This window comes from Zonotrichia leucophrys, unplaced genomic scaffold (genome assembly GCF_028769735.1).
Source record: "Zonotrichia leucophrys gambelii isolate GWCS_2022_RI unplaced genomic scaffold, RI_Zleu_2.0 Scaffold_305_63074, whole genome shotgun sequence".
NCBI lineage: Eukaryota > Metazoa > Chordata > Aves > Passeriformes > Passerellidae > Zonotrichia > Zonotrichia leucophrys.
In genome coordinates this window covers 16,230-41,656 of record NW_026992510.1, presented here as the reverse complement: position 1 = coordinate 41,656, position 25,427 = coordinate 16,230, and the positions used below count along the sequence as shown (strand labels likewise).

Below are 25,427 nucleotides of genomic sequence, written 5' to 3'. Positions count from 1 at the left end.
CCCCCCATTCGCCCCAATCCCTCCCATCCCCCCACTACCCCCAATTCCCCCAATCCCCCCATTCCCCCAATCCCTCCCAATCCCCCCATTCCCCTCATTCCCCCAAACCCCCATTCCCCAGTTTCCCCCATTCCCCAATCCCCTCAATGCCCCCAATCCCCCCATTCCTCCATTCCCCCCATTCCCCCCACTCCCCCCAGTCCCCCCGCTCACCTCGGGTCCCCTTGGGGCAGGGTCTCTCCACCAGCGCTCCCTGTTGTGCCGCGGGCCATTGCACCCTGCGCACCTCCCGCGCCTCGCACAGCCGCCCCCCCGCCCCGGGACCCCCCCCGGGCCCGCCCCCGGTTCCCCCCGGCCCCGCCCCCGCCCCGGGCCCCGCCCCCGAGCCCCCCCCGGGCCCCCCCGGCGGGCGGCGGGAGGGGGGAGGGGCGGGGGGAGCCCCCCCGGGGCCGCTGTTGGGGGGTCCCGGGGACCCCCCCGGGGTGGCGGCGCTGTGGGCGGGGCCCGGGGGGGGTCCCGGGGGGGGCCCGGGCCGGGGGGTGAGGGGGGGGCCCCGGCGGGCGGTGGGGGAGGGGAACGGGGGGGCGGCGGAGCTGGGGGGCGCCGTGGGGCGCGGGGGGGCCGCGCTGGGCGGCTCCGTGGTCACCGCACCTGGGGGGGGGAGAGAAAATGGGGAGGGGGGTTCAGGGTCTGGGGGACCCCCAAGGAGGCCCCATGGGGGGGGGAGGGGCTGATGGACCCCCCAGGAATTGGGGCACAGCGGGACCCCCCAAAACCAACCTGGAGGGGCCCCCGAGTGTTGGGGGTCCCTCCAAAGTGACCCCGGACCCCCCCAGGGCTGCGATGTCCCCCCCAAAAATGAACTGGGGCACCCCCAGAGTGAACGGGGACCCCCAGGGCTCCCCCCCCCCGCATTTCAGGGACCCCCAAAACCCCAAAAACCCCAAAAACCCCAAAAACCCCAAAAACCCCAAAAACCTAAACCCAGCCCCTCGGGGCACCCCCGCAGTGCCCGGGGCTGCACCCCAAAGTTCACCTGGACCCCCCAAAGTGAACTGGGGCACCCCCAAAGTGAACTGGGGTTCAGCCCCAAATCAAACCAGGACCCCAGGGCTCCCCTCAGAGCAAACTGGGACCCTCAATGTTCCCACCAAATTAAACCAGGACCCCCAGGGCTCCCCCAAAACTAAACCGGGACCCCCAAGGCTCCCCCAAAAAATAAATCAGGACCCCCAGGGTTCTCCCCAAATTAAACCAGGACCCCCAGGGCTCTCCCAAAATAAATTGGGACCCCCAGGGCTCCTCTCACAAATCAAACCAGGATACCCAGGGCTCCCCCTACAGCAAACCGGGACCCCCGGGGCTCCCCCAAAAATAAACCAGGACCTCCAATGCCCACCCCTCACAGCAAACCGGGACCCCCGGGGCTCCCCCAAAACTAAACCAGGACCTCCAATGCCCACCCCTCACAGCAAACCGGGACCCCCGGGGCTCCCCCAAAAATAAACCAGGACCTCCAATGCCCACCCCTCACAGCAAACCGGGACCCCCAGGGCTCCCCCAAAACTAAACCAGGACCTCCAATGCCACCCCTCACAGCAAACCGGGACCCCCAGGGCTCCCCCTGGCCCCGGGCACTCCCCCCACGGCATCTCCGCACCTCTCTCGCAGCTCCCCGGCCGCACCCCAAACCTTCCCCACCCCAGATCCCGGTACCCCCCACCCCAAATCCCCCCTCCCCGCTGACCGTCGCCGTCGAGGGGCGCGAAGTCGAGGCCGTAGCGCAGCAGGAAGTGGTTGTTCCACACGTACAGCTGGTTGTCGCGGGGGTTGTAGCCCACCGAGGCCACGAACTGGTACGGGTTGGGGAAGGGCAGCGCCAGCGCCGAGCCGCGCCCGCGCCGCGTGTCGAAGGCGTAGACCAGGGCGTTGCCCAGGTGCTCCGTGTCGTCGTCCAGGTAAACGCTGCGCACCACGTAGAGCACCCCGCAGGCCATGAAGGCGTCCGAGGCCGCCCGCTTGGCGTAGCCCGTCTCCCAGGTGCCCTCCAGGCGCAGCGTGTAGGGGTTCAGCTGGCTCACCACCAGGCGCCCGCCGTTGCCCTCGGTGGCGTAGATGACCCAGAGCCCCTCCTCGTCCACGGCCAGGTCGATGTCGGTCTTGCCGCCCCAGCGATAGGGCGACGTGTCGTGATAGTTGGCGGCGCCCACCACGGTCTCGCCGCTCTTGATGCGGGTGCGCAGGTCGTACTTGACGATGCTGCGGGTGCGCTCCTTGTTGTAGAACACGGCGCCGTCGTACACCACGAAGCCGGTGCCGTCGGCGCGGTGCGGGAGCCGGTGCGTGGCCGCGGGCCGGGCGCCCACCAGGTCGGCCCAGGACGCGTACTCGGTGAGCGTGTCCGTGCGGTACGGCACCCACGGCAGCACGTAGAGCCGGTCCCCCGACTGCAGCGGGTCCCGGCACCAGCCGCCCGCCTGGTGCGGCGACTCGTGCGTGGACAGCGCCGGACCCACGCGCTGGGGGACGCCCGGGCAGACGAAAACTGCGGGAGGGACACGGGGAGGGACGGGGGGACGGACAGAGGGACACGGGGAGGGATGGACAGGGGGACACGGGGAGGGACGGGGGGACAGGTGGGACAGACAGAGGGACACGGGGAGGGACAGGGGGACAGACAGGGGGACATGGGGAAGGACGGGGGGATGGACAGGGGGACACGGGGAGGGACGGAGGGACAGAGGGGACAGACAGAGGGACACGGGGAGGGACGGGGAGGGATGGACAGGGGGACACGGGGAGGACGGGGGGAGGACAGGGGGACACGGGGAGGGACAGACAGGGGGACAAGGGGGAAAACGGGGAGAGACATGGAAAGGGACATGGGGACACAGGGGGACACGGGGAGGGGGGGAGGGACGGACAGACGGACGGACGGGGGGAAACGGGGAGGGACAGGGGGACGTGGGAGGGGACATGGGGACACAAAGGGACACGGGGAGGGACGGGGGAGGGACAGGGGAACACGAGGGGACACGGGGAGGGAGGGAGGGACTGGGACATGGAGAGGGTGGGACAGACAGAGGGACACGGGGAGGTACAGACAGGGAGATACGAGGAGGGACAGAGGGACACGGGGAGGGACACAGGAAGGGACAGACGGGGGGACACGGGTGGTTTGTGGGACAGGCAGCGGGCCATGGAGAGGGATGAGGGACACGGGAGGGGTGGGGACAGAGGATGGATGGACACGGGGACAGACACACGGACACAGGGATGGAGGAGGGACAGGGGAATGGGCACGGGGACAGACACGGGGAGGGAGGGAGGGGGGACAGGAGGACGGGGATGGGGACAGACACACGGACACGGGGATGGATGGATGGGGGGACAGACACAGGGACGGAGCGACAGACACGGACAGACGGGGGACACGGGTGGATGGCGGTCACGGGGACAGACCGGGACACAGGGGACAGATGGATGGATGGAAGAGGGGACAGACACGGGGACACGGGGATGGACACAGGGGACAGGGATGGACACAGGGGACAGGGGACAGACGGACACGGTGACAGGCGTGGAGGCACACAGGGACACGGGAGGGGACAGACATGAGGACATGGGGGACAGAGGGACAGCGAGGGGTTGGCGATGGAGGCGGTGGCAATAGCGAGGTGGCAGTGAGGGGACAGAAGGAGGATGGGGACACGGGGAGAACAGGAGGGGACACGGGGAGGGGACAGGGGAGGGGACAGACGGACCAGAGGACACGGGGGGCAATGGGGGACAGAGGGACAATGAGGGGGTGGCAATGGGGGGGTGACAATGGAGGGGTGGCAATGGGGGGGTGTCAGTGAGGGGACAGAGGGGGATGGGGACACGGGAGGGGACACGGGGATGGGGACACAGCGAGAAGAGGAGAGAAAAGAGAAGCGTTCCATCAGCGACTGGGGGGTCCCACGGGGGGGGCTGGGGGGGGACCCCAACCCCGGGTGGTTTTGGGGACCCGGGGGAGGGAGCGGGACACGGGGGGGGAGGGAGGAAGGGGGGGGTCCCTTATCGGGGGAGGGGACAGAGGGGAGGGGACAGAATGGGGGGGAGGGATGGGTGGGGACACCCCGACTGTCCCCGGCAATGGCGACAAGGGGGGGCCGAGCCCCCCCCGCCAACCCGGGACCCCTTTAATGGGGGGGTCACCCTGAGGGGGGCGGGGCAGCTCTGCTTGGGGGAGGAGCCCTAAAACGGGAGGGGCTCAAATCGGGGGGGGGCCCTAAATGTGGGCGCTCTAAATGGGGGGGGCCCTAAATGGGGGGGCTCCTCCCCTCCCCCCCCGGGCCCACAGCCAGGGACGATCGAGCGCGACCGAAACACGGGGGGGGGTGGGGGGGGGGGCTCGGGGGGGTCCCCCCGGTGCTGGAGGGGGTTTGGGGGGACCCCCCCGGTTTTGGGGGGCTGGGGGGGTTTGGGGGTCGCGCGTGGTCCCGGTGTCCGCTGGCGCTGCAGAGAGGCTGGGGGAGAGAAACGGGGGGGTTAGAGCTGCGGGAGAGAACGGGGACACGGGGGGGGACACGGGGAGGGGACACGGGGGGACCCCCAGAGCAGAGACCCCGCCCCAAAATCCCAAACCCCGCCCCCAAAGCCCCGCCCCCACGGGGTCTCTGCGCGGGGGGGGATGGGGGGATGGGGCCCCCCTGGGGGCGGGGCCAGGCTGGGACCCCCCCAGTGCCATCCTGGCCACGCCCCCTCAGCCTGGCCCCGCCCCCCGCCCGGGGCGCGGCACGAGGGGGAGGGGCCGGGACAGACACGCGTGTGCGGGGCGGCACAGGTGTGACACAGGTGTGAGCAGGTGTGCAAATATGTGTGCTGGTGTGTACAGGTGTGAGCTCAGGTGTGAGCATACAGGTGTGCACAGATGTGAGCACAGGTGTGCAAAGCTGAGCGCAGGTGTGACACAGGTGTGTGCACAAGTGTGAGCACAGAGGTGTAGCACAAGGTGTGCACAGTGTGAGCACAGAGGTGCTAAGCGGCAAAACAGGGTGTGCACAGGTGTGAGACAAGTGTGAGACAGGTGTGCACAGGGTGAGCACAGAGGTGTAGCAAATTAATGTGAGTCACAGGTGTGATGCAGGTGTGTGCACAGGGGTGCAGCGTAGATGTGTACAGGTTTCACAATGTGCATGATGTGTACAGGTGTGCACACGTGTGTGCATAGGTGAGCACAGGTGTGCAAAGCTGTGAAAAGCTGAGCACAGGTGCGCACACAGGTGTGAGAACAGCTCTGTGCACAGGTGTGCGCAGATGAGCACAGGTGTGTTCACGTGTGCACATGTGAACAGGTGTGAGCACACCTCCCTCCCTTCTAGGGGTGCACACACCTGTGCAGCCACACACACACCTGTGCGAGCCCATTTGCACACACATGTGGGCACGTGTTCACCTGGCCGTGCATTTGCATGGTGGGTTGGGAGGGTGCGTGCACAGGTGTGAGCAGGTGTGAGCCCAGGTGTGTGTGCACGTGGTCACAGGTGTGAGCACAGGTTTGAGCACAGGTGTGAGCACAGGTGTGTGCCCAAGTGTGCTCAGGTGTGTGCAGATGTGTTCAGGCAGCAGCACATTTGCACACTCAGGTGTGCGAGAGCTGCCACACCTGCATCACTCTGTGTTCACACCTCTGGGCGTTACCTGTGCAAGCTCACACGTGCATGTCACTGTCACACCGGCCCAGGTGCGTGTCATTGTTACACCTGCTCAGGGGTGTGTCACTGTCACACCTTCCTGAGTGTTTGTGCTCACACAGGTGTGTGTCACTGTCACACCTGCCCAGGTGTGTGTCACTGTGTCCCTGTCACACCTTCCTGAGTGTTTGTGCTCACACAGGTGTGTCTCCCTGTCACACCTGCCCAGGTGTGTGTCACTGTCACACCTGCCCAGGTGTGTGTCATTGATACACCTGCCCAGGGGTGTGTCACTGTCACACCTGGCCAGGTGTGTGTCATTGTAACACCTGCCCAGGTGCGTGCGCTGCCCCACCTGTGCCCCGTCGCACACGCGTGTGCAGGGGGCCGCGGGGGCTGCGTGTGCAGGGGGCACACCTGGACGTGCAGCTGGATCCAGGTGTGCACGGGCACCTGTGAGCATGGGCACCAGGTGTGCACAGTCCCAGATGTGCCCAGGTGTGCACAGCTCAGGTGAGCCCAGGTGTGACCATCTGGGTGAGCCCATCCAGGTGTGCACATCCAGGTGTGCACAGGATCCAGGTGAGCCCATCCAGGTGTGCACAGGTGTGCCCATGGATCCAGGTGTGCACACGGGTCCAGCTGTGCCCGGGATCCAGGTGAGCCCATCCAGCTATGCCCATCCAGGTGTGCACAAGGACCCAGGTGTGCCCATCCAGGTGTGCACAGCCCAGGCGTGCACACGGATCCAGGTGTGCCCAGGTGAGCCCATCCAGGTGAGCTCAGGTGTGCACAAGGACCCAGGTGTGCCCAGGATCCAGCTGTGCCCATCAAGAAGTGCCCATCCAGGTGCACCCAGGATCCAGGTGTGCCCAGGTGTGCACAACCCAGGTATGCACAAGGATCCAGCTGCGCGCATCCAGGTGAGCAAACGGATCCAGGTGTGCCCAGGTGCGCAGACGGATCCAGGTGTGCCCGGGATCCAGCTGTGCCCATGGATCCAGCTGTGCCCAGGTGAGCCCATCCAGGTGCCCACAGATCCAGCTGTGCCCATCCAGGTGCGCACACGGATCCAGCTGTGTCCAGATGTGCCGCCCGGCCGTGCCGCAGCCCCCCCCTTTCCCCCGGGGTTTTTTGGGGTTTTCGGGGGTCCCCGGGAGGGTGGGGGAGGGGAGACTCACAGGCTCGGGGGGGCCCCGCGGTCCGGGGGGGCGTGGCCGGGCCCTGCGGGAGGAGGAGGAGGAGAGAGACACGTTAGGCCCCGCCCCCCGCTCCGGCACCTGTGGGAAGAAGCCGCGGCCCCGCCCCCGGCCCCGCCCCCTCCTGCCCGCAGGCCCCGCCCTGCCCCGGCCACGCCCTCCCCGGTCACCGCCCCGCCCATCCCCCCCCCCCGCCTTCCCGCACGGACGGACAGACGGACACGGGGGCGACGCCCTGGCTGTGACCCCGGAGTGACCCCGGAGTGACCTGTGAGTGACCCCTGAGTGACCCTGAGTGACCCCTGAGTTACCCCTGAATGACCCCAAACTGACCCTGAGTGACCCCTGAGTGACCCTGAACTTACCCTGAGTGACCCCAACTGACCCCAATTATCCCAAATTACCCAAACTGCCCCAAACTGACCCTGAGTGACCCAAACTGCCCCAAACTGACCCCAACTGACCCTGAGTGACCAAACTGACCCCACATGACCCCAATTGACCTTTACTGACCCCAAATGACCCAAACTGACCCACGGCTGCACACCAACCCAAAACTGACCCCAAACTGACCCAAATGGACCCTGAGTGACCTCAGCTGACCTTGGCTGACCCCAACTGACCCTGACTGCCCCAAACTGACCCAAACTGACCCCTGAGTGACCCCCAACTGACCCCAACTATCTCAAATGACCCAAACTGGCCCTCACTGATCTGCAGCTGCACCCCGACCCCAAACTGACCCTGACTGACCCTGACTGACCCTGATTGACCCCTGAGTGACCCTGACTGACCCAAACTGACCCCAGCTGACCTTTGCTGACCCCAGCACTGCCCCGGCCCCCCCGAGCTGTCCCTCGGGATTATTTTGGAGGATTATTTTTGGGGTTATTTATTTTTGGGTTTAATTTTGGGGTTTATTTTTGGGGAGCTCTTTGATTTGGGGGGGGTTCAGAGGGACCGGGGGGTCCCAGGGCTGCCCCTCCCCCCCCCATTTGGGGGGTGACCTGAGGGGGGGGCGGGGCCCCCCCAAACTCGGGGGGGGGGTGGGGACACCTCGGGGGGTCCCCAAGGTTTGGGGGTCCTGGGGGAGCTCGGGGCACTTTGGGGGGTCCCGGGGACCCCCGAGGGGATGGGGGGTCTGGGGGTCCCCCCAAATTAATGAGAGTTAATTACGGGGGGGGGCAATGACCCCCCCCGTGTGTTGGGGACCTGGGGGGGGGGGAAGGGGGGAGGGGGGGAGGGGAAATGGGGGGAGGATTTGGGGGTTCAGGGTCAGGGGAGGGGGGAGGGGGAGCGGGAGGAATTTGGGGGGGCAGGGGGGGGGGCGGAGGGATTTCAGGGTGGGGGGGTCAGGATTTGGGGTGGGGAGGGGATTGGGGGAGGGGCAGGATTTGGGGTGCGGGGTCAGCGGGGGCGGTCTGGATTTGGGGTCACTCTGGAGGGGGGGAGGGGTTTGGGGTGCAGGAACAAGGGGGGGCAGGGGGGATCTGGGAGGGGTTTGGGGGTTCAGGGGTGGGGGGTGGGGTTGGGGGCGGGGTGTGGGATGGGTTGGGGGGCGCGGGAAGTTTTAGGGGGCTCTGGGTGGGGGATCAGGAGGGCTTGGGGGGTTCAGGAGGGTTTTGGGGGGTCGGGGAGGGGTCGGGAAGGTTTGGGGGGTCGAGGGGGGGGGCGGGATGGGGTTTGGGGGTCGAGGGGGGGGGCGGGATGGGGGTTGGGGGGTCAGGAGGGTTTGGGGGTTTCGGGGGGGCCGGAGCGGGGGGTCCGTGTTACCTTTTTGTTCCACTTCTATTTTTAGCACCGGAAGAAAAGGCGGGAGAGAGCGGGGGGGGGGAGGGGCGGGGTGCGGGGGGGGGGGGGGGGGCGGGGGGGGGGGTAGGGCGGGGGTCACAGGGGGGGGGGAGGGGAGGGGGAGGGCAGGGGGGGGGAGGGGCGAGAGAGGAGACAAAGAGAAGAGAGATTAAACGGCTCCGGCCCCCCCAGCCCGGGGGGACCCAAACACCAACCCCGAACCACGGACGGGGGGAGGGACACACAACACACGGACAGGGATGGACACACGGACACGGGAGATGACACACGGACACGGGATGGACACACGGACACGGGATGGACACACGGACACGGGATGGACACACGGACACACGGACACGGGATGGACACACGGACACACGGACACGGGGATGGACACACGACACGGATGGACAAGGGATGGGACGACACGACACATGGACAGATGGACACGGGATGGGATGGACACACGACAGGATGGACATGGGATGGACACATGGACAGACGACAGGATGGACACACGACACGGGATGGACACACAGACAGATGGACATACGGACACAGGATGGACATGGGACAGACACAGGACATGGGATGGACACATGGACACAGGACAGACACACGGATACGGGATGGACACACGGACACGGGATGAACACACGGACATGGGATGGACACATGGACAGATGGACACACGGACAGATGGACATGGGATGGACAGAGGGATATGGGACAGACAAGGGGATGGATACGAGGATGGACACACAGACACAAGGATGGACACAGGGATGGACAGATGGACATGGGACAGACACATGAACACAGGATGGACATCGGGATGGACACATGGACACAAGGATGGACATGGGATGGACAGACAGACACAAGATGGACACGTGGACACGGGATAGACATGGGGATGGACACACGGACACAGGACGGACAGATGGACACGGGATGGACACATGGGCAGATGGACAGATGGACATGGGAATGGACACACAGACACAGGGATGGACACACGGACACAGAGATGGACACACGGACACGGGGATGGACAGAGGAACAAGGGGGACGTGGAGGGATGGAGGGATGGACACACGGCAGGAGGGACTGACGGACAGAAGGGGTGGATGGACAGATGGACATCAGGATGGGCAGGAGGACGGACAGAGGGACGGCAAAGAGCGGGACACAGAGGGACAGATGGACAGAGGGACAGAGGGACGGAAATGCGGAAAAGTCAATGGGAGGGGAGGATGCACAGAGGGAACCGTGGAGGGACAGACGGACGGACACGGAAAGGGGGGATGGGGACGGCCTGGGTGGGGAAGATGGACAGAGGTGATGGATGGACAGACGGACACGGGGACAGACAGACGGACACAGGCAGAGACGGACACAGGGACAGATGGACACGGGGATAGACACGGGGGCAGACAGATGGACAGACAGACACGGGGACAGATGGACAAATGGACAGATGGACAGACGGACACACGGGGGGTCGCAGGGCTCCCCTCCCCCGCTCTCCTGCCCCCCCCGCCCCTCCCCCCGCCCTGCAGAGAGAGACGGCGATGGGGGAGGGGCGCGGGGGGGGCGGGGCTCCAGCGGCTCCTGCAAAGGAAAGAGGCGGCCCCGCCCCTCCCCCACCCCGGATGGACACGCCCCCCGAGCGGCAGGGACCGAGTGTGAGTGTGAGTGTGAGTGTGAGTAAGCACTGAGTGTGAGTAAGCGCTGAGTGTGAGTGTGTGTGTGTGAGTGTGTGTGTGTGTCCGCGAGTGTGAGTGTGTGTGTGTGAGTGAGCACTGAGTGTGAGTGTGTGTGAGTGTGTGAGTGGGCACTGAGTGTGTGTGTGAGTGTGTGTGAGTGTGCAAGTGTGTGAGTGTGTGAGTGTGAATGTGTGAGTGTGTGAGTGGGCACTGAGTGTGTGTGTGAGTGTGCATGAGTGTGCGAGTGTGAATGTGTGAGTGTGCGAGTGTGAGTGGGCAGAGTGTGAGTGTGTGTGAGAGTATGTGAGTGAGTGTGAGTGTGAATGTGAATGTGTGAGTGTGTGAGTGGGCACTGAGTGTGAGTGTGTGTGAGTGTGTGCGAGTGTGTGTTTGTGTGTGTGTGTGTGCGAGTCTGTGTGTGTGTTTGTGTGTGTCTGTGAGTGTGTGAGTATGAATGTTTGTGAGTGTGTGTGTGTGTGAGAGTGAGTGTGCACTGAGTGTGTGTGTGTGTGAGTGTGTGTGAGTGTGCCCTGACTGTGCTCTGAGTGTTCCTGCTGTGTGATCAATGTGTGCCTGGTGTGTAATTAGCGTGTACTTGATGAGTAATGAGTGTGTGTTAATGTGCCCAGGTGTGCCCAGGTGTGTCCCTCGCTTTGCTCTCACACCAGGTGTGTGTTTCACGCGCTCAGGTGTGCACCTGGAGTGTCCTCACCCTCACCATTGGCCCAGGTGAGTTTAACGCACGCCGCCCTGCACACCAGGTGTGCCTTGAGCGTGCAAGGTGTGCACTCAGCGTGTCCTTAGCATGCTCAGGTGTGCACAGAGCGCTCTCAGGTGTGTCCAGTGTGTGCTTAGCGTGCACAGGTGTGTCCAGGTGTTGATTGTGTCCTTGGCACACCCTCAGTGTGTTCAGGGACCTTTGACCCACGCCAGGTGTGCACTGGCACACACAGGTGTGTGACTGCCCCACCCTGCACACCAGGTGTGCATTGGCCTGTGCAGGTGTGAGCTGGGTGTGTCCTGAGTGTGCCCAGGTGTGTTTAACCCACACCAGGTGTGCATTGGCATGTGCAGGTGTGAGCTGGGTGTGTCCTGAGCGTGCCCAGGTGTGTTTAACCCACACCAGGTGTGCATTTAGCACACACAGGTGTGAGCTGGGTGTGCCCTGAGTATGCCCAGGTGTGTTTAACCCATGCTGGGTGTGCCCTGAGTGTGCCCAGGTGTGTTCTACCCATGCCAGGTGTGCATTTAGCACACACATCACACGCTCAGGTGTTCACCATGTCCTTAGTGTGTCCAGGTGCATTCACCTGCCCAGGTGTGTTAAACCCGTCCAGATGTGTTCACCTGCCCAGGTGTGTTTATCTGCCCCAGGTGTGTTTACCTGTCCAGGTGTGTTAAACCTGCCCAGGTGTGTTCACCTGGCCATGTGTGTTCACCTGTCCAGGTGTGTTTACCCACCCCAGGTGTGTTTAACGCGCTCCCTCTGTGGTTTTGGGGCATTTTGGGCACGGTTTTTGGGTGGTTTTGCTGTGGTTTTGGCCATGTTTTTGGTGTGGTTTTGCCGTGATTTTGCTGTGGATTTTGTGTGTTTATGCCATGGTTTTTGCCGTGGTTTCAGCCATATTTTTGGTGCCGTTTTGCCGTGATTTTGGTGTGGTTTTGCATGTTTTTGCCATGGTTTTGGTGTGGTTTTTGCGTGGTTTTGGTCTGGTTTTGGTGTGGTTTTTGCATGGTTATGCTATGGTTTTTGCATGGTTTTGCTTGTTTTGGGTGTTGTTTTGCCGTGGTTTTTGCGTGTTCCTGCCATGATTTTGGTGTAATTTCACCATGGTTTTGGTGAATTTTTGGTGTGGGTTTTGCCATGGTTTTTGCTATGGTTTTGGCCATGTTTTTGGTGTTGTTTTGCCATGGTTTTGCATGTTCCTGCCATGGTTTTTGCATGGTTTCACCATGTTTTTGCCATTGTTTTCATTGGTATTTGTGTGTTCCTGTCCTGTTCCTGCCATGTTTTTCCTGTGGTTTTGCCACGGTCTTTATGTGGATTTTGAGTGATTTTTGCTGTGTTTTTCACAAGTTCCTGCCGTGTTCCTCCCATGTTTTTACCGTGGTTTTTGCATGGTTTTGGCCTTGTTTTTAGTATGTCTTTGCTATGTTTTTCATGTGTTCCTGCTGTGTTCCTGCCATGTTTTTGCTGTGTTTTTCACGTATTCCTGCCCTTTTCCTGCCCTGTTTTTGCCGTGTTTTTTGCATGGTTTTGGCCATGTTTTTGCCGTGTCCCTGCTGTGGTTTTGCTGTAGTTTTGCCAGGTTTTTTGCATGTTTTTTGCCATGCTTTGGGTGTGTTTTTGCCGTGTTTTTTGCATGTTTTTGCCGTGTTTTTGGTGTGGTTTTGCTGTGTTCCTGCTGTGGTTTTGCTGTGTTTTTTGCATGTTTTTTGCCATGTTTTTGCTGTGTTTTTTGCATGGTTCTGGCCATGTTTTTTGCCGTGTTTTTGGTGTGTTTTTGCTGTGTCCGTGCCGTGTTTTGCCGTGTTTTTTGCCATGTTTTTGGTGTGTTTTGTGTGTGGTTTTGCCGTGTTTTTTGCCATGGTTTTGTTGTGTTTCTGCTGTGTCCGTGCCGTGTTTTTGCTGTGTTTTTGCATGTATTTTGCTGTGGTTTTGGTGTGTTTATGCCGTGTTCCTGCTGTGTTTTTGCTGTGGTTTTTGCACGTTTTTTGCCATGTTTTTGGTGTGTTTTGGGTGTGTTTTTTGCATGGTTCTGGCCATGTTTTGGGTGTGTTTTTGCTGTGTTTTTGCCGCGTCCCTGCCGTGCCCGTGCCGTGTCCCCGTGCCCGTGCCGTGTCCCGGGGCCGTGTCCGGCCCTGTCCGGCCGCTCCCTCGGGCGGCTCCGGTGGCGGCTGCAAAGCAAAATGGGGGAGGGGCCGGGGGGGTTCTGGGGGTCCCGCGACGGCGCCTGGGGAGAGATGGGGTCACCCCAAAACCCCCCGGGACCCCCAGGTCACACAGAGCCCCCCGGGGCTGGGGGTCACAGCACCTGCACCGGGGGGTCACAGCCCGGCCTGGGGGACAAACGCGACACGGGGGGGACCCAGGGGGGCACAACCTCCCCCACACACACCTGGGGGCTCCCTGAGACCCCCCCAGTCCCACCCCACACCCCAAAGGTGCCCCCAGGGTTGGGGGCTGGGGGTCCTGGGGGGCTGTGGGGTCCCTGTGGGGCTCCATGGGGCTCCATGGGTGCTGTGGGGTAGGACAGGGGGGCATTGTGGGATCCCTGTGGGGCCCCTTGGGTGCTGTGGGGCAGAACTCCCCAGGTGCACCTCTGGGTGCTGTGGGGCTGTGGGGGCACTGTGGGGCAGAGCTGTGGGGCAGGGTCTATAGGGCAGGGCTGTGGGCACAGCTGTGGGACTGAACAGGGCTATGGGGCAGAGCTGTGGGGCAGAGCCATGGGGCAGAGCCATTGGGGCACGGTTATGGGCCAGGGCTATGGGGCAGAGCTGTGGGGCAGCAATCCCTGTGGGAGACCAATGGCACCTCCAGGTACTTATAGGTGCCAGGACTGGGGGTGCTGTGGGGCAGGACAGCGCAGAGCTGTGGGGCAGAGCTATGGGGCAGGACGGGATCTATGGGATCTATGGGGCAGTGCTCGCTGTAGGGCACGCAGTCGCACTGCACCTCCAGGTATTTGTAGGTGCCCGGGCAGGGGGTGGCTCCGGGAAGCTGTGGGGCCGGGCTATGGGGCAGGATGGGATCTATGGGGCAGGGCAGGATCCATGGGGCAGGTCTGTGGGGCAGCACTCACTGTAGGGCACGCAGTTGTACTGCACCTCCAGGTATTTGTAGGGGCTGGCACAGGGGTGGCTCTGGGGAGCTGTGGGGCCGGGCTATGGGGCAGGATGGGACCTGTGGGGCAGGATGGGATCTATGGGGCAGAGCTGTGGGTCCGGATCCGTGGGGCAGCACTCACTGTAGGGCACGCAGTCGCACTGCACCTCCAGGTATTTGTAGGGGCTGGGGTGGCTCTGGGGAGCTGTGGGTCAGGATCTATGGGGCAGGACGGGATCTATGGGGCAGGGCTATGGGGCAGGATCTGTGGGGCAGCACTCACTGTAGGGCACGCAGTCGTACTGCACCTCCAGGTATTTGTAGGTGCCCGGGCAGGGGTCGGGGAAGGCGTCGGAGCCGGCGACCACAACGCACTGAGTGCGGTTATTGCACCTGGGGACACGGGGACACGTCAGGGACACGGCAGGGACAGGGCAGGGACACGGCAGGGACAGGGGACACAGAGACACGGCAGGGACACGGCAGGGACACGGCAGGGACAGGGCAGGGACACGGCAGGGACACGGGACACAGGGACACGGCAGGGACACGGGGACAAAGGGACACTTCAGGGACAGAGGACATGGGGACATGGGAGGAAATAGCAGGGACACGAGGACACAGCAGGGACGGGGGGACACGGGGACACGGCAGGGACAGGGACATGGGGACATGTGAGGGACAGGGGACATGGGGACATGGGAGGACATAGCAGGGACACGAGGACACAGCAGGGACAGGGCAGGGACAGGGCAGGGACATGGGGACATGTCACAGACACAGGGGGACACATCAGGGACACAGAGGGACATGGGACACTGGGGGACAGCAGGGGGGACACAGGGGGACGTAGGGACATGGGGACACAGGGGGACACAGGACATGAGGAGATATGGGCGGGACACAGGACACAAAGGGACACAGAGACATTGGGGGACACAGGGGGACAGCGGACCTGAGGGGACATGGGGACAGTGAGGGGACATGGAGACACAGAGGATGTCGAGTGGGGACATGGGGACAGGGACAGCAGGACAGTGGGGACACACAGGACATGGGACTAGGGACATGAGGGACACAGGGACAGTGGGGACAGTGGGGACAGAGGGACAGTGGGGACACAGGGACAGTGGGGACAGTGGGGACACGGGGCAGGGCACAGGTGTGGCCCTGACACTTGGGGACACAGGACTCAGGTGCTACCACCAACGTCCCTGGGGTGGGGGGGACGCCGTGGGGACACAGGGACATCCTCAAGCTGTGCCACCCTCGTGTTGTCCCCAGGGCCACCCGCCCCACGTGTCCCTCAGTGTCCCCGTGTCCCCCCCGTGCCACCTCCACGCCTCCAGCTGTCCCCAGGTGTCCCCACAGCACCACAGGGCCATGTCCCCAAGTCCCCAGCATGTCCCTGCTCCCCCATGTCCCACCCTCCTGTGTGCCTGTCCCTGTGTCCCCAGAGTGTCCCCAGCCTTCCACACGTCCCCATGTCCCCTGCACGTCCCCGTGTCCCCCCGTGTCACCCCCATGTCCCCTCTGTGCCATCATGTGCAGGGCCAGGGCCAGGTCCCTGTGTCCGCACAATGTCCCCATGTCCCACCCCTGTCCCTGTGTCCCCACAGTGTCCCCATTCCCCTGCACATCCCTGTCCCTGTGTTCCCTCCTGTCCCTCTGTCCCCATGTCCCCAAGCCCATTGCTGTGTTCCTGTCACCTGCCTGTCCCCATGTCCCCAACCTCCTGCACCTTCCCAATGTCCCCAGTGTCCCCAATGTCCTCAATACTCCCAGTGTCCCCAATGTCGCCAATGTCCCCAAATGCCCCCAATGTCCCCAGTGCCACAATACCCCCAGTGTCCCCAATGTCTCCTGTGTCTCCAATGTCCCCAGTACCCCCAATGTCCCCAGTGTCACCAATGTTGCCAATGTCCCCAAATGCCCCCAGTGTCCCCAGTGTCTCCAATGTCCCCAAATGCCCCCAATGTCCCCACCATCCCCAGAGTCCCCAGTGTCCCCAGTCCCCCTGTGTCGCCTCTGGGCCATGATGGGCTGGGCCTGGGGCAGGTGAAACTGGACATTCACCATTTGCCTGGGGTCCCCAGTGTCCCCAATGTCCCCAACGTCACCAATGTCACCTGTGTCTCCAACACCCCCAATGTCCCCAATATTTCCTGTATCCCCAATGTCCCCAGTGTCCCCAATGTCCCCAATGTCTCCAATGTCCCCACCATCCCATCCCCACTGTCCCCAGTCCCCAGTGTCACCTCTGGGCCATGATGGGCTGTCCCTGGGGCAGGTAGCACTGCACGTTTGCCATCTGCCCGGGGTCCCTGATGTCCCCATGTCCCAAATGTCCCCAGTATCCCCAGTGTCCCCAAATGCCCCCAATGCCCCCAGTGTCCCCATTGTTCCCAATGCCCCCAGTGTCCCCAACGTCCCCAGTGTCCCCAATACCCCCAATGCCCTTCAGTGTCCCCACTGTTCCCAATGTTCCCAGTGTCCTCAAATGTCCCCAATGTCCCCAATGCCCTCAATGTCCCCAATGTCCCCACCATCCCCAGTGTCCTCAGTCCCCCCGTGTCACCTCTGGGCCATGATGGGCTGTGCCTGGGGCAGGTAGCACTGCACGTTCGCCATCTGCCCGGGGTCGGCGTCGCAGATTTTGTCGTCGGTCCGGCCGTAGTTGGCGTCGGCCACCAGGACGACGTCGCTGCCGGGGCAGCGCAGCTCCAGCGGGTACCCCTCGCACGCCAGCTCCCGGCGCGCCAGCCCGAACGGCAGCGCCCCCCGGATCAGCCCTGAAACCCCAAACAGGGTCAGGGATCCCCAAAACACCCAGGGTACCCCAATTTTCCACATCCAACCCCACTGTGCCAGCCTGAACAGGAGAGCCCCCCGGATCAGCCCTGCAACCCCAAAATGGGGTCAGGGAACCCCAAAACACCCAGGGTACCCCAATCCTTCCACACCAGATTCCGCTGTGCCAGCCGGAACGGCAGCGCCCCCCGGATCAGCCCTGGGGGGCACAGAACCCCAAACGGGAGCCCCAGATGGAGTCAGGGAACCCCCAAACTCCTGGGGAACCCCAAAACACCCGGGGTACCCCAAACATCCAATCCTGCTGTGCCAGCCCAAATGGCAGCACCCCCTGGACCAGCCCTGGAACCCCAAAATGGAGTCAGGGAACCCCAAATGGGGTCTCGTCCCCACCTCTGTGCCCCGCTCAGCCCTTGGGGTGCAGGGACCACCTGGACCCCAAACCCCAAATCAGGGGCCCTGGGCACCCCCAGCCCTGCAGCCCCCAAATCCCAAATACCTGGAAACTCCAACCCCAAACACCTGGATCCCCAATCCCAAACACCTGGGATCTCCAATCCCAAACACCTGGATCCCCAATCCCAAACACCTGGATCCCTGAACCCAAACACCTGGATCCCTGACACCCCTGGGTTCCCCCAGTCCCAAACACCTGGATCCCTGATCCCAAACACCTGGGATCTCCAATCCCAAACACCTGGATCTCTGATCCCAAAAACCTGGATCCCTGATCCCAAACACCTGGATCCCTGATCCCAAACACCTGGGATCCCCAATGCCAAACACCTGGGATCTCCAATCCCAAACACCTGGACCCCCGATCCCAAACACCTGGATCTCTGACACCCCTGGGTTCCCCCAGTCCCAAACACCTGGATCCCTGATCCCAAACACCTGGGATCCCCAATCCCAAACACTTGGATCTCTGATCCCAAACACCTGGATCCCTGATCCCAAACACCTGGGATTCCCAATCCCAAACACCTGGATCTCTGATCCCAAACACCTGGGATCCCCGATCCCAAACACCTGGATCCCCAATCCCAAACACCTGGATCCCTGAACCCAAACACCTGGGATCCCCAATCCCAAACACCTGGATCCCCAATCCCAAACACCTGGATCCCTGATCCCAAACACCTGGGATCCCCAATCCCAAACACCTGGATCCCTGATCCCAAACACCTGGATCCCCAATCCCAAACACCAGGGACCCCACCCCCTGGCACTGGGAATTCCCAATCCTGAACACCCAGGTCCCCTCATACCTGGACACTGGGGGACCCCAAATCCCTGAAACCGGGCACCCCAATGGATGCTTGGGGTTCCCCAAAATTCTGGGTCCCCATTCCCTGACATTGGGAACAATCCCAAACACCTGGGATCCCCCAATCCCAAACACCTGGGACCCCAAATCTGACACATCTGAGTTCCCCCAATCCTGGGAACCTGAGACCCCAAATCCCAAACACCCAGGACCCCAAATCCATGGTACCTGACACCTCGGATGGATGTTTGAGTCCCCCAAAATCCAGAGGCCCCCCAAGCCTCAACATCTGGATCCCCCCAATCCCAACACCTGGGATCCTCCAATCCCAAACATCTGGGACCCCAAATCCGTGGTACCTGAGACCTCGGATGGATGTTTGGGTCCCCCAAAAAATTCAGACGCCCCCCAGGCCTCAACACCTGGATCCCCCCAATCCCAACACCTGGGATCCCCCCAATCCCAAATACCTGGGACCCCAAATCTGACACATCTGAGTTCCTCCAATCCTGGGAACCTGAGACCCCAAATCCCAAACACCTGGGACCCCAAATCCATGGTACCTGACACCTCGCATGGATGTTTGGGTCCCCCAAAAAATCCAGAGGGCCCCCAAGCCTCAACATCTGGATCCCCAATCCCAAACATCTGGGACCCCAAATCCGTGGTACCTGAGACCTCGGATGGATGTTTGGGTCCCCCAAAAAATTCAGACGCCCCCCAGGCCTCCACACCAGGATCCCCAATCCCAAACACCTGGGACCCCCCAAAATCTGACGCACCTGAGTTCCGCCAGTGCTGGGAACCTGGGACCCCAAATCCAACACCGGGATATCCCAATCCCACACACCCGGGACCCCCCGAACCCGGATTTCCCATCCCCGGATTCTGGGACACCCCAAGAGCCAGGCCCAGCTCGGGGCTGTTGTGCCAGCCTTGCACACTCATTGCACACCCCTTACACAGCCTTTACACACCACTTACACACTCACTGCACACCCCTTACACAGCCTTTACACAGCCCTGACACAACCATTCCACACCACTTACACACCCCTTACAAAGTCACTGCACACTTCTTACACACCCCTTACACACCCCTTACACAGCCCTTGCACACCCTTTAAACACCATTTACACACTCTTTGCACACCCCTTACACACCTTTTACACACTCACCACACTCTTTACACCTCACTTACACATCTGGACTGTTGTACGCTCCTTGCACCCCCTTTACTCAGCCCTTACACACTTCTTACACACCCCTTGCACACTCCTTACGCATGCCTTACATACCCTTTACACAGTCCTGACACACCTCTTACACAGTCACTGCACAACCCTTATGCACCCTTTACACACTCCTTGCACACCCCTTGCACAATCCCGGCCACCTCTGTCGTGCTGCTCAGCCCTTGCACGAGCGTTACACACCCCTTGCACACCACTGAGCCCCTCTGTGATGTTGCACAGACACAACTCTTACACAGCCCTTACACAGTCCTTACACAATCCCTGTACACCCTTTGCACAAGCATTTCACAACCCTTGCACCCCCACCTCGGGGCTGTGACACAGGCCTTGCACAGCCCTTACACGCTCCTTGCACACCCCTGTGCACCCCTGAGGTGCTGTACAGACCTCACACACTCCTTACACACCTTTCACATTCCCCATTGCACACCCCTAGGCACCCCCCTTACACACTTGGGGTGTTGCACAGGCCTTACACAGCCCTTACACAATCCTTTGCACAGCCTTTACACACTCCTTACACACCTGGTGTGTTGTACTGCCCTTGCACACCTTGCACACCCCTGGGCACCACTGGGGTGTTGTAGAGACACAATCCTTACACACCTATCACACAGCCCTTACACAGCCCTTACACAGCCCTTACACACCTCTCGCAAACTCCTCTCACAACTCACACACCTGGGGTGTTGTACACCCATTTCACAGCCTTTACACACCCCTTACACACCTGAGCTGTTGTGCACCACTTACACATCCCTTACACAGCCCTCACACCCCTGGGGTGCTGTACAGCTCTTACACACCCCTGGAGTGTTGTACACACCTTACACATCCCTTACACAATCCCTTACACACCCCTTACACAACTGGGGCATTGTATAGCCCTTATACAACACATACACACCCCTTACAAACTCCTTACACACCTGGGGTGTTGTGCAGCCCTTTCACAGCACTTACACACCCTTTACACACCCCGGGGCACACCTGGGGTATTGTACACCCATTACACACACCTCTTGTACACCTGGGGTATTGTACACCTATTTCACAACCCTTACACATCTGGAGTGTTGTACAGACCTTACACGCCCCTAACACAGCCCTTACACAGCCCTTGCACACCTGGGTTATTGTACAGCCCTTATACAGCGCTTACACACACCTTACACACCTCTTACACACCCCTTACACCCCTGGGGTATTGTACAGCCTTTTCACACCCCTTACACACACCTGTGCACCCCTGGAGTGTTGTGCACACCTTATACACACCTTACACACCCATTACACAATCTTTTACACACCCTTTATACCCCTGGGGCATTGTACACCCATTTCACAGCACTTACACAGGCCTTACACACCCCTTACACCCCTGGGGTATTGCACACCCATTAAACACCCCTTACACAACCATCACACAGTCCTTACACACCTGGGGTGTTGTACAGCCCTTTCACAGCACTTACACCCCTGAGATGTTGTATATAGCCTTTATACAACACTTACACACCCCTTGCACAGGGGGCAGAGTGTTGTACAGCCCTTACACACCCCTGGGGTATTGTACGCCCATTTCACAGCCGTTACACACCCTTCACACACCCCTTACACACCCCTGGGGTATTGTACAGCCCTTACACACCCCTTACACACCCCTGGGGTATTGTACAGCCCTTACACACCCCTTACACACCTCTGGGCACCCCTGGGGTGTTGCACACCCATTACACAGCCCTTGCACAGCCCTTACAGACCAGGGGTATTGTACAGCCCTTACACAGCACTTACACTCCCCTTAAACACCCCTTACACACTCCTTACACACCTGGGTGTTACACACTCCCTACACACCTGGGTGTTACACATCCCTTACACACCCCTGGGGTATTATACCCCCATTTCACAGCCCTTGCACACCCCTTACACACCCTTTACACACCCCTGGGCACCCCTGAGGTGTTGTACACCCATTTCACAGCCCTTGCACAGCCTTTACACAATCCCTTACACACTCCTTACACCCCTGGGGCATTGTACACCCATTTCAGAGCCCTTACATGCTCCTTGCATGCCTGGAGCATGTACACACCTCCCACACCCCTTACACACCCCTTGTACACCTGGGGTGTTTACAGCCCTTTAACAGCACTTACACACCCCTAGGGTGTTGTACACACTTTACACACCCCTTACACACCCCTTGTACACCTGGGGTGTTTACAGCCCTTTCACAGCATTTACACACCTGGGGTGTTGTGTACAGCCCTTATACAACACTTACACACTCCTTACACACCCCTCACACTCCTGGGGCATTGTACACCCATTTCACACCCCTTACACACCTGGGGTATTGTGTATAGCCCTTATACACACTTATACACCCTTGCACACCCCTCACACCCCTGGGGTGCTCTACAGCCCTTACACAGCCCTTACACACCTGGGGTACTGTGTATAGCCCTTATACAACACTTACACACTCCTTACACACTCCTTACACCCCTGGAGTGTTGTACATACCCCTTACACACCCTTTACACACCTCTTACATATTCTTTACACCCTTGGGGTGTTGTGTATAGCCCTTACACATCCCTTAGACACCCTTTACACACCCCTCACACCCCTGGGGTGCTGTACAGCCCTTACACAGCCCTTACACACCCCTTATACAGCCTTTACACACACCTGGGGTGTTGTGTATAGCCCTTATACAACACTTCTACACCCTTACACACCCCTCACACCCCTGGGGTGCTGTACAGCTCTTACATAGCCCTTACACACCCCTTACACACCTGGGGTGTTGTACTGCCCTTATACAACACTTACACACCCCTCACCCCTCACACCCCTGGGGCATTGTACACCCATTTCACAGCCCTTACACACCTGTGGAATTGTACAGCCCTTACACACCCCTAGGGTGTTGTGCACACTTTTACACACCCCTTACATACCCCTTACACACCCCTTGTACACCTGGGGTTTTGTCCAGCCCTTTCACAGCATTTACACACCTGAGGTGTTGTGTACAGCCCTTACACAACACTTACACACCCCTTACACGCCCCTCACACCCCTGGGGCATTGTACACCCATTTCACAGCCCTTACACGCCCCTTACACACCCCTGGGGTGTCGCCCACCCCTCCCCCATCCCGCCCCCTCACCGTGGCAGCCCGAGGGCAGCAGCCCCAGCAGCAGCACCAGAACCGGGAACGGAACCGGGAACGGAACCGGGAGCGGGAGCGGAACCGGGCCGGGGGCGGGGCAGGGGCGCGCCATGGTGGGGGAGGGGCGCGGGGACCCCCCAACCTCAGCGGGGGGATCCGAGCTGGGGAGAGAAAAACGGGAGAGGGGGGAATTAATGAGGGGGGAATTTATTAATGAGGGGCAATTAATGGGGGGGGAGCCGGGGGATTAATGGGGGTAATTAATGAGGGGGGAGTTAATTAATGGGGGAATTAATGAGGAGGAATTATTAACGGAATTAATGGGGGGGATCTATTAATGGGGGGAATTAATGGCGGAGGACCCTTGGGATCAATGGGGGTAATTAATGATGGGGGAGTTAATTCATGGGTGGGGAATTGATTCATGGGGGGAATTAATGGAGGGGGAATTATTAATGGGGGGAATTATTGGGGGGGATCAATTAATGGGGGAGAATTAATGAGGGGGGAATTGATTAATGGGGAAATTATGAGGGGGGAAATAATGACAGGTTAAATTAATGTGAGGGTAATTATTGAGTGGGGAAATAATGGGGGTGAATTGACAAGGTGTTAAATTAATGGGGGGTAATTAATGAGAGGGGAATTAATGAGAGGGTTAAATTAATGTGGGGGTAATTATTGAGGGGGGTAAGAAATGGGGCGAATTAATAAGGGGTTAAATTAATGGGGGGAATTATTGCGGGGGCTTAAATAAATTGGGGGGGTGAATTAATGAGGGGGTGAAATTATTGAGGAGTGGATTAATGAGGGGGTGAGTTAATGAGGGGCAATCAATTAATGGGGGTTACTAATGAGGGGTTAAATTATTTTGGGGGTAATTATTGATGGGGATAAGCAATGGGGTGAATTAATAAAGGGTTAAATTAATGGGGGGTCATTTATGCGGGGGTAAATTAATGAGGGGGGCTGAACTAGTGGGGGCAGTTCAAATAATGATGGGGGTTAAATTAACTGTGGGGTAAATTAATGAGGGGGTTAAATAAATTGGCGGGTGAATTAATGAGGGGGTGAAATTAATGAGGGGGTAAATTAATGTGAGGGTAATTATTGAATGGGGAAATAATGGGGGGGTAATTAATAAGGGGTTAAATTAACGGGGGGGTCATTTATGAGGGGGTGGATTAATGAGGGGTCCTGAACTAATGGGGGGCGGTTCAATTAATGAGGGGGGGTTAAATTAACTGTGGGGTAAATTAATGAGGGGCTTAAATAAATTGGGGGGTGAATTAATGAGGGGGATGAAATTATTGAGGGGATGATTTAATGAGGGAGGGGCTGAATAAACGGGGGGGAATTAATGTGGACGTGAATTAATGAGGGGGTGAATTAATGGGGGGGGAGGGGGCATCGCGCTGTCCGGCCCCCCCCATCTGTGCCCCCCCCGAATTCCGACCCCCCCCAAATTCCGAGCCCACCCCCAAATTCCCCCCCCCCAGCACCGCCCCCCCAGTCGGGCGCCCGCCCCGCCCCCCCATCCTGGGGGGGTCCAGCTCCCCCCAAATCTGGGGGGGCCCCGACGTTCTGCTGTCCCCCCCCCCCTCGACCATCTGCTCCCCCCAAATCCCGCCGGGAGCGGACCCCCCCCGGCCCCAATCCGTGGCCCCCTGGGGGGGTCAGAGCCGATTATCGATTATCGATTATCGATCATCCGCCCCCGCCCCCCCCCCGGGACCCCCCCGGCCCCCCCTCACCCCGCGCAGGGGCCGATGCGGCCGCGGTGCATTGTGGGAAGCTCAGCCCCGGGTTGCCAGGGGCGACGGCGCGAGCGGTGCATTGTGGGAGAATCCCCCCATCACACCCCCCCCACCCAGAATGATGGGGGGGGGGGGCGCAGCGCCATCCCAGAATGCTCCGCGCGCGACATCGGCCCCCCCCCAACCCCCCCCCCAATTCCACCCCCCCCTTGGGGAAACTGAGGCGGGGGCGGACCCCCCCCCCCCCCCCCCCCCCAAAATACCTGGGGGGTCCCCACCCCCCCCCCCCCCCCGCCCCCCTCCCCCCGCCTCAGTTCCCCGGGGGGGAACAAAGCGCGTCCCCCCAGGAGGGTCCCAAATGAGGGGGGGTCGGGAGGGGCCGCACCCCCCTTTTCAGCGCCCACCCCCCTCAATTCCCGGCCCCCGCCCTGTTCCCCACCCCCCCCTTTATCCCCGGCCCCCGCCCTGCTCCCCCCCCCAAATGTCACCCCCGGCCCCCCGGGACAGCGCTCCCCCCACCTCCCCCCGTTTTCCCAGCCCCCCCTCTTTTCACGGCCCCTCCCCCGCGCCTCGGGACCCCCCCAGTTCCCACGACCCCCCCAATTTTCGCGGGACCCACCCCAGATTTACGCGACCCCCCCATTCAATCCCCCCCATTCCAACCCCCCCATTTTACCGACGCCCCTTTCTCACCCCCTCCCCATTTCCCAGCGCCCCCCCGGCCTCTCCGCACCTGCGGGGGCGGCTCCCCCCGGCCCCCCATCCTCCCCTGCCCCGGGGGCCTCTCCCCCAGACCCAAACGGCGGCCCCGGACCCCCCCAGACCCCCCGGACCCCCCCGGACCCCCCCGTACCTGCGGGTTCAGCTCCATGCGGCGATCGCGGCGCGACCCCCCCGCACCGCCCCGCGCCCGCGGGCTCCCCCCAACGGCGGCCGCCGGA

The 25,427-nt window shown here is 61.0% G+C and overlaps 1 protein-coding gene across 1 annotated transcript in view; it reads right to left on the bottom strand.

Annotated features, from left to right (window-relative positions):
• LOC135441472 (adhesion G protein-coupled receptor L1-like) overlaps positions 1–24,544 on the bottom strand; it is a 45,846-nt gene extending 21,302 nt beyond the window's left edge. Inside the window, exons 1-7 of the mRNA XM_064701017.1 lie at positions 24,484–24,544; positions 22,727–22,890; positions 16,785–16,998; positions 14,490–14,599; positions 8,651–8,665; positions 1,748–2,545; positions 214–651 (exon numbers count right to left, since the gene is read on the bottom strand). Of these exons, the coding sequence (XP_064557087.1) occupies positions 214–651; positions 1,748–2,545; positions 8,651–8,665; positions 14,490–14,599; positions 16,785–16,998; positions 22,727–22,890; positions 24,484–24,515 (1,771 nt within the window). The 5' untranslated portion in view covers positions 24,516–24,544. The remainder of the gene's footprint in view (positions 1–213; positions 652–1,747; positions 2,546–8,650; positions 8,666–14,489; positions 14,600–16,784; positions 16,999–22,726; positions 22,891–24,483) is intronic.
• Between the last annotated feature and the right edge of the window lie 883 nt (positions 24,545–25,427).